The sequence below is a fragment of the Neomonachus schauinslandi genome, chromosome 15 (genome assembly GCF_002201575.2).
Source record: "Neomonachus schauinslandi chromosome 15, ASM220157v2, whole genome shotgun sequence".
NCBI classification, from domain to species: domain Eukaryota; kingdom Metazoa; phylum Chordata; class Mammalia; order Carnivora; family Phocidae; genus Neomonachus; species Neomonachus schauinslandi.
In genome coordinates this window covers 58,539,883-58,548,303 of record NC_058417.1, presented here as the reverse complement: position 1 = coordinate 58,548,303, position 8,421 = coordinate 58,539,883, and the positions used below count along the sequence as shown (strand labels likewise).

The window sequence follows — 8,421 nt, the reverse complement described above, 5'->3', positions numbered from 1 at the left end:
GGGGGTGAGTCCAGGGGTGTGGTGCACGCTGACCCCGAGTGTGAGTCTGGGGGTGAGTCCAGGGGTGTGATGCACGCTGACCCCAAGTGTGAGTCCAGGGGTGTGATGCGCACTGACCCCGAGTGTGACCCAAGTGTGAGTCCAGGAGTGGGACACGCTGACCCCAAGTGTGAGTCCAGGGGTGTGGTGTGCACTGACCCGGGGGAGGCCATAACGAGCAGGGAGAGAGGGTGGGGTGAGGGCTCCTTTGGCATCTGGTGCCCACCCGCCAAGCCCAAGAGGGCTCCATCAGGGTGCCCAGGAGCCCGCGGTGCCCGCTGACCCTCACCCGCAGTCCCGGCTGGAGGATTGTGCTCTTGCGTGTGGCTCTTTTGAGACGCTCGCTGGCCAGCTTGCTGCCCTCCTCACGGCAGGTGAAGGCCCGGGCGGGGCTGAAGAGGGTGTCCCTGCTGGGGGTGGCCCCCGGGTCTGCCCGCAGGCTGCCTTTGGCCTTGCCCTTGGCTTTCTTTTTGCCTGGTGCGCCTGGGGGCCTGCGCCCTGGGGCCCGCTCCAGCTTGGTGCCCACCTTGGCCTTCACTGTGCGCCTCTTGACCTTGACCTCGCTCTCTGGGCTGGAGAGGCGGCAGGCCCCTGTGGGGGGAAGGCGGCTGTCACAGGGGTCCCCAATGCTGGGACCCCCACCAGCTGGCTGACCCAGCCCACCCTTGCCTTCGGGTTACCTAGCAAGCCCTGCCTCTCCTTCTTCTTCTTGGCCTTCTGGTTGGCCTCCATCTTGACCACGGAAGAGGGTGAGGGCCCCAGCATGGCCACGCTGGCCCCTGCATGCAGCACCAGCCCGGGCTCCTTGGGGGGTGCCTCTGTCCCCAAGAACCTTTCGCAGTTCTCACTGTCATAGCCACTGCCTGGGGGAGGCAGAGGGTCCAGATGACTTGGCGCTGGAGGAGCACCATGCTGGGGTGGGGCTGGGGGAGCCGATCGTCCGTGCACACGTGATATGTTGGGGAACTGTGGGGGGGCCCGTCACTGTTGCCCTTGGGGCTACTTTAGGGGTCAGGCACCTGGGCCAAGCGTCCAGGATGGGGAGGGGAGGGGCCCCTCTCTGATCTTCCTCTCCTTGCCTATTTTCCTTTCTTGTGCCCTGGGCAGTGGGGCGTCCGCCTTCGGGCCTGGGGATCCGCCTCCCCAGGACAGCCCCTTCCCCTTACTGCCCTCCTGCTTCCTGCTTCCTCTTCCCCTCCCTTTGTTGTTTCTCAGACGAGAACTTGGTGGGGGTAGGCAAGGCCTGGCGGGGAGGAAGCATCTATTTTCCCAGGCGCCTGTTTCTGGACATGTGGGTTTGCTGGGGGCCAGATAACCCTCCAGGTCAGGCCGGCTGGACACTGCAGGAAAGCAGCCTACAGCGGGCAGAAGGGCTATTTTTAGCCCCCCTTCCAGGATGTGTCCAGGGGCCCCTTTCCCCGTGGCCCTGCAGAGAGCCACTGGGCTCAGCCGTGGGGCGGGGGCTCCTTCCCCAGCGGCTGCAGTGGGTGTGGCGCCCTCCAGGAGCCCTGACCTGGCTCTGATGGCCATCTCAGCCCGTCGGCCCTCTCCCCCAGACCCCGAGGGACCGCAGCTGAGGTCCTGGCTGGGGCGCTCACACCAACCACTTGCCTGCCTCCTGCACTGCGGCCACTGCTGCCTGGCCCGGGAACTTGGGCGTCTCCCTGCTGGCGCCGCCGTCCTCTGGCTGTGCGTGCCGGGCTGCCCCCGGCACCTTGGTGCCCTTGGCTCGGGACAGCTTCTTCCGGATGCGTCCCCCCGGAGCGGGCTCCTTCCGCCTGAAGGGGCTGAGGCCAGCAGGCAGCCCCTTGCTCTTGACCTTCGGCTTCAGCTGGGCCACCTTGTGGGCCACAGCGGACGCCAGCTCGCCCTGCCCACTGCTCTTCTTGCACTGAACCTTGTCCTGTAAACGAGCAGGCAGGAGCGGCAGTCATCAGGGCCCCCACCCCGAGCCACGGTCCTGCCGCCCTCAGCCTGCCCTCTGCCAACGTCGGCTCACAGTGGCACCTCCTCGGGTCGTGTCCTCTGAAGGGGCCAAGGGGGTGCCTGGCCCTGGGACACAGGGCTTGCCCACTGGAGCCTCCCCGGTGCCCATCCCATCCCCCAGTCCTCAGCACCCCCCAGACTGCCCACCTGACTCAGGCTCGGGGGAGGGAGACCACGGGCCCAGGGGTCTGCTCTGGGAGGGATGGGCAAAGTGGCAAGATGTTCAGCCCCGCCTCTCACCTGTCCCTCCCAGGACCCTGGAATGCGGGGCGGGGGGGCAGGAGGTGCCCCCTGCACCCAGAAGGAATGGTCTGTGGCAGTGTGAGAAAGCCCGCCTCCAGGGAGCCCGCCCACTACGCAAGGGGCTGCGCCTGGCACTGTGGACAGCATGGGCCCTCACTGCTGAAGAGTCTTTCTGGAACCCACAACAGCATGTGTTCTTTTTCTTTCTGCTGCAGCGTGCTGAGGCAGGGGGCCCATCACCAGCCCCAGCCACGCCTGCGGGTTTGGGGGCCGGCCTCTGCTGTGGGCCACCTGGAGCTCCCCGGGCCTCGGTTTCCTCATCTGAGCAGGGGGATCCCAGCTGGGGGCTGGCACGGGGCAGGTGCGTGGCCTGCTGCGGTCTGCCCGACACCCCGCACCCCCGAGCCCCCGAGCCTGGGGTGAGGCTGCCGCAGTGCTCACCACAGAGGCTGGCTGCAGGCCCACATACACGCCGGACTCCAGCCGGTTCCGCTTCTTTGGGGGCTCGTCCCCGCCCCGCAGCTCAGCACACAGCAAGCTCAGGCTGGACCGCACTGCCCTGGGGGCATGGGGTGCAGGTGGGCAGGGGCGAGATGCAAGCACACCTCGGCACCCTGGCCCTGTCCCCCGCAACGGGCCCTGTGGTGGCAGCCAAGAGACCCCGCCCCCTGCCCCTCTGCAGGCTCTGCTTCTTCCTGGACAAGGCTGTCTTCCTGTGCCAGGCCCCTCAGCACATGCATGGCTGCTGGGTGGCCCAGGGTGGCCAAGCCAGTGCTGAGCCCTCCACCCCCCTCCCCGCCCGGCACCTGTTTCCCAGACAGGGCCTCTGCTCGCTAACCGGGGAGGGGTAGCCCAAAGCTCAGGAGCCAGGGCTCTGTGGCCAGCTGGACCACTATGTGACCGAGCTGTGGCCTCAGTCTTCACACCTGGAAAATGGGGACGGTAACTACCGTGGCTCCCTGCAAAGCTGGGGTGGGGCCACATGGGTCCCAGACCTGGCCCTTGGTGAGTGCCAAGGCCAACTGCCCCAGAGTTAGGAACAAAGAGGGTGCTAGAGAGGCTCCTGAGAGCCGGGTCCCCTCCCTCTTGCCCTGCCACTGCCAGGAAGAGGACAGGGTCCAGTGGCCAGAGAAACTCATGTCCAGGCTCAGCCTCCCAGCCTCCAGGGACCCCAACTGCTGGGCTCACACCCCGTCCTTAATTCCAGGTCTAGAGGGAGGGGACCCTGCACTCCACGGCCCATGTCCCAGACAGGGCCCGGAAAGCTGCTGACACCAAGTCTCAGCGTCCCCGTGCCCCACAGGTGTGGGGCCGGGAGCTTGACTGCCTGTGGGGCTGGGCCTGTCACCCGCCCCGCCCCCACTTACATGGTGTTCGTGCAAACAAGTCACAGATGGAGGCTGAGGGCCCCCGCTTTGGGGGGGCCCAGAGAGGCGGTCAGGTGGGAAGCTGGCTATGCAGGGATGCTGCCCACCCTCCACTCTCACCCTGACCTTCCGCTTCCTGCCCGGTCCCCACTGCCAGGCAAGGCCCCACAGCGGGATGGAGAGAGGGTGGAAGCCCAAGATTCAGGCAGGAGCTCCAACCCTTGGGAAGGGAGGGTCTGGACTCCCTGTCCTCCCTTGTCCTGACGCTGCTACCCTCTAGCCAGGGCCCGGCTTTGTGGGCCAGCCGAGAAAGTGGCTACGTGCAAGTAGCAGGATGGGGCTTCCAGGGCTGGGGGCTCGGGGCCATGTGGGCCCAGGGAAGCAGGGGGCGGCCTTGCCAGGACTCCCCGACAGGGCCACTGTCCAGACCCTGGCCTCAGTGGGCTCCGCCTTGGCCAGTGGCCCCAACGGCCTTGGCTGGCTCGCAAAGGGACACCCTGGGGGTCCCCTGCTGGGTGGCAATTGCATGGTGGGGGGGACGGCTCGGGGAGGTCCCCAGCCAGGCGGCCGCGTCTGGCCACCACCCACAGGCGGGGCGGACTCCCCCTCCCTGTAACCTTCTGCATTGCTAATGTTTTGTGACATAAAGCCCTGAGATTAATTTTTTGCCTCTGTCTTAATTGAAGAAACCATTTAGTGCCGATTTAACTATTATTACCAAATCATCAGGATTGATGCAGTGCGCACACGCACTCGCCAATCACGCTTGCAGGAGCTCGTTGGATTTATGCAAATAGGTCTGCCGGGAGAGGCAATTTGTAGCCGAGAAGGACAATTATGCCCGGCCTGGGAGCGTGCCAACGAGTGCGTCGGGCGGGTAATGGATAATAACACGGCGCCGGCAGCGTGACCGACCAAGTCAGGCAGTGCAGACCACGAGGCTGTTCCGAGGGGGCGAGGCCACGGCCAGGGGTGTGGACCTGGTGTGGCCACGCTCCAGGCCCGCCGTGGCTTCCGAGAGGAAACCGCGAGCATCGGGAAGGGGACGTCTGCAGGGGGCTCTGTCCCCTGGACGCTCACCGTGCCTAGAGTTCTGGGAGGGAAGTGCTGGGTCTTTGGGGCAGCTGAGGAGGGGACGTCGGGGGGGCGAGGGGCGCAGAGGGGGCCTTGAGGGCCCCCCGGCCCCACCCCGGCCCGAGGCATTCCGTGGCGGCCCGCGCACCCAGGACTCACTTGACTTTCTTGCTGTCGCCCCTGGGGAGCTGGCCCCCAGGACGCAGAGTGGGCAGCAGGCTGGAGTACTTGCGCTTCCTCGGCCGGCCGGGCCCTCGCCGTGCAGGGCTGCGCGAGCTCTCCTCTCTCCTGGAGGCCGCAGGGGGGGCGTCGTCAGAGGCTGGCGCCCACCCTGACTCCCTGACGAGGGTCCCGCAGAGGGCATGGGCTCTCGGAGGGCTGCGGGGGCGGGGCAGGCCCTCCCAGGGCCTGGCCTGCGGAGCTTGGCCCTCAGACGGGGGCTGGCTTCTCTGGGCAAGCACCTCAGCCTCCCACTGCGTGTGGGGGCCATCCTGGACCCCAGCTCCGGCCCAGCGGGGCACCCACGGGCGGCTCCCTGACCTTGAGGCAGTGGCCCTGGGCTGTACCCCCTGCCCCGGCCCTGGCGGCAGCACCGCCCGCCCCCGCTGGCCCGGGCCGTACTCGTGGTCATGCCTGCGCTGCAGGCGCGCTAGCTCCTGCTGCTTCTCCTTATAGCGCCGCTGAAGGTCCGCCAGGCGCACGCGCATCTCCACCTCCTGCGTGTCCAGCCGGTCGATGGCGGCCTTCAGGGGGCAGACCTGGTGGGCAGGGGCACAGGGGCCCGTGAGCCGGGCTCGGGCCCCACTATGGGGGCGGCCGGGGGTGCTCGGAGGTCCCCTGGGGTTACAGCCCCATAGGGGTGGCCAGGGCCCCCCACTCACAGGCTTGGTCTTGGGGGTCCAGGCGTCCTTGCGTTGCAGGATCTGCATGCGGGGCGTGAGTGTGGGAGCCCTGCAGGTGTCGGCAGCTGGGGGCTGGGCGGTGGTGGAGGGGCTGTCCAGGCCGGCGGCCTCCAGCAGGGACCAGGCTGAGGCCAGCGTGGCCAGGCGCCGCAGGTCGAACGCCAGGGCGTCCTCTTCCTCTGCAGGGGACACGAGGGTCAGTGTGTGTGCAGGTGCTGGGCACATCCTGCCCCTCGGAGAGGCTCTTGATGTCAGCCTACCTCTCTGTATGGCCCAGACCCTCCAGGCCGCCCAGCTCCCCAAAACACGAGGACCAAGGACCAGGGGTAGGTGGCTGGGAACGGCGAGATGGGCATGGGGGCAGGCACCCAGCACCCTGCCTCAGCTCCGGAGACATGGAGGGGGAACATCTCTCTTGGCTACTGTGGGCCAGGCCAGTTGGAATGGCACAGACCTACGGAAGAGCCTAAACAATTTCGGCGCTAAAGGAAGTGGCTTATTATGCTTCACACGAAAGTGCCCGTGTGTTTGTGCCCCATGAACAGTGGGGTGAGACGAATGGCCCAGTGCAGGGTCAGAGCTGAGCCAGTGGAGGGCAGCATCCATCCAGGGGAGAGGCCTGGAGCCGAGACTCAGGACGGGGCGGGGTGGTGGCAGAGACGGGGAGTCAGGCCCGCAGGGGCAGGCTGATCCCAGGAGGACCAGCCTGGGACAGAAGCGGTCAGTGGGCAGTGGTGATTTTCAGAACGTCCCGCTCTGCCCTCCAAGAGGGCTGGGGAGCAGCAATACCCCAGTTGCAATGAGCACCCCTAACACCCTGAACTTGGCTTCTAATGCCATCCTCCCAGGACAGGAACCGGGCTCCTTGGAGAAACGGCTGGTTCCAGGGCAGGGGAGGCGTGTAGTGAGCCAGGAAGTGTCCGACAGGGACGGGGACACGTCGGTGCCCACAGGGGCCAGCTGAAGGGGCCCAATCTGACATAATTCCACCATCAAAGTAAACCGTGAGAGTGGCCGATGACAGCCGGTCGAAGAGAGCAAGACCCCACGAGTCACACAGACACCAACAGATAAATGCGTGGGAGGATGCGCGAAGGGCGGGGACAACACCCTGCTTCACGCACCCCTCGTAAGATACTTGTTACGTGCACAGGGGAAGTGCCTGGCCACGGCCACGGCGCCGCAGGGAGAGCGAGCCTCACCAACGGGACAGAGCAGCAAGGCAGGTGCCGGGAGCGCTCCGGACACCAGGTTGAGCTCCGGCCGGGCTGCGGGAGCTAGGGGGAGGCTGAGGGCCCCCCCAGCAGCCAGGGCAGGGCTATCCCGAAGCCCTGTTTCAGCTAGAAGTTCCACACGGTGTCCTATCTGTCGGGGTCACTGCGGTGGCCAAGTAGCTCCTCCGCGCCCCCCCCCCTCAGACTAGGTGTGCTGGGACGCGTCCCACGGCTGAGCCTGGGGCAGGGCGGTGGGCACGGGGAGATGGGCTGGGGAGGGCTCTTCTCGGCTTCCAGCAACACACTGCGTGCTTCTCTAGTCCTGGGGGCTGTGGAGAGAGATGAGAGCAGCCCCAGCTCATGCCTCGGGGGTATCTGCAACTCCGGGCCCTGGAAAGGCCTGGGCCGGGCCACCCAGACCAGCCACAGCTCTGCGGACACACACGAGGATGGAGGCTCAGGCTTCCCGCCACAGTCCTTCAGACAGGTGGGGGCTGGCAGGGCAGGGGGGAGGGTAAGCAGGGGGCTGGGGGGGGGGGGGGGGGAAGGGGCGCGTGGAGGTCAGCAGACCCGTTCAAAGTGGGGTCTAGGGGCAGGGTGGGATCTTGGCTCAGCCCGTTGCCTGGTTTCAGGCTCACTCAGAAGGAAGGGGGCAGCCACACTCCGGGAGGGACAGGGCCTGGACTTCCCAAAATTCCAGGGTGGATGGGAGGCTCAGGTGGCTCCTCCAAGAGCAGGAATGTTCTGGGTGCCTCAGGGCTGGGCCCCTGCGTGCAGGCCTCACCATCCAAGGCCAAACAGACACAGGGTCTGACTACCAATCCCCTTTCCTGCCCCCAGGCTCCGTCTGGGGCCCAAGTCCCTGCATCTGGTATGGAGGTCTGGGGGCCAGACAGCCTACCCGCCGAGTTCCCTCGACCTGAGCCCAGGTGGGGGCAGGCCAAGTGTCCTGCAGCTGAGGCCTCCTGGGTGGGGCTAGTGAGGGTGACCATGAGCCAATGGCTTGGGTTTTGAGCCCCTGCCCCACCACAGCCCAGCTGCCAACCTGGCTACCTCCTTACCCCCACTTTCCAGGGGGCCCCTGGGGCCTTTTGCCAAACACCATGCCTGGCCTAGAGGGAGTTCAGGGGGTCCCTTCTGGGGAGGAGGGGGCAGGAGGCTCTGCTGTCCCTCTTGGCCCCTGCTTCCTGGGACATACTTCTCCCATTTTCACCCTCTGTGAATCTTCCTGCTCATCTGAGAACACAGCTGATCTCCTAATTCATTTCAGGCAAGGTGGTCACTGAGCTCATAGGGAACAGCTCTGGATCCGAGTGCACGCAGACAAGCCAATTAACTGGGACAGAGGGGTGGGTGGGGGCCTGGGGGCTCCAGGAGGGGAGGGTGAGGGTCTGGGGGCTCCGGGAGGGGAGGGTGAGGGTCTGGGTGCTCCGGGAGGAGAGGGTGAGGGTCTGAGAGCAGCAGGAGGGGAGGGTGGGGGTCTGGGGGCTCCAGGAGGGGAGGGTGAGGGTCTGGGGGCTCCAGGAGGGGAGGGTGAGGGTCTGAGAGCAGCAGGAGGGGAGGGTGGGGGCCTGGGGGCTCCAGGAGGGGAGGGTG

At 66.5% G+C, this 8,421-nt stretch overlaps 1 protein-coding gene across 1 annotated transcript in view; it reads right to left on the bottom strand.

Annotated features, from left to right (window-relative positions):
- Positions 1–8,421, bottom strand: part of BAHCC1 (BAH domain and coiled-coil containing 1) — a 63,230-nt gene that overhangs the window by 5,882 nt on the left and 48,927 nt on the right. The window contains exons 11-17 of the mRNA XM_021680798.1: positions 5,591–5,790; positions 5,331–5,467; positions 4,869–4,997; positions 2,710–2,827; positions 1,647–1,942; positions 720–898; positions 329–630 (exon numbers count right to left, since the gene is read on the bottom strand). Of these exons, the coding sequence (XP_021536473.1) occupies positions 329–630; positions 720–898; positions 1,647–1,942; positions 2,710–2,827; positions 4,869–4,997; positions 5,331–5,467; positions 5,591–5,790 (1,361 nt within the window). The remainder of the gene's footprint in view (positions 1–328; positions 631–719; positions 899–1,646; positions 1,943–2,709; positions 2,828–4,868; positions 4,998–5,330; positions 5,468–5,590; positions 5,791–8,421) is intronic.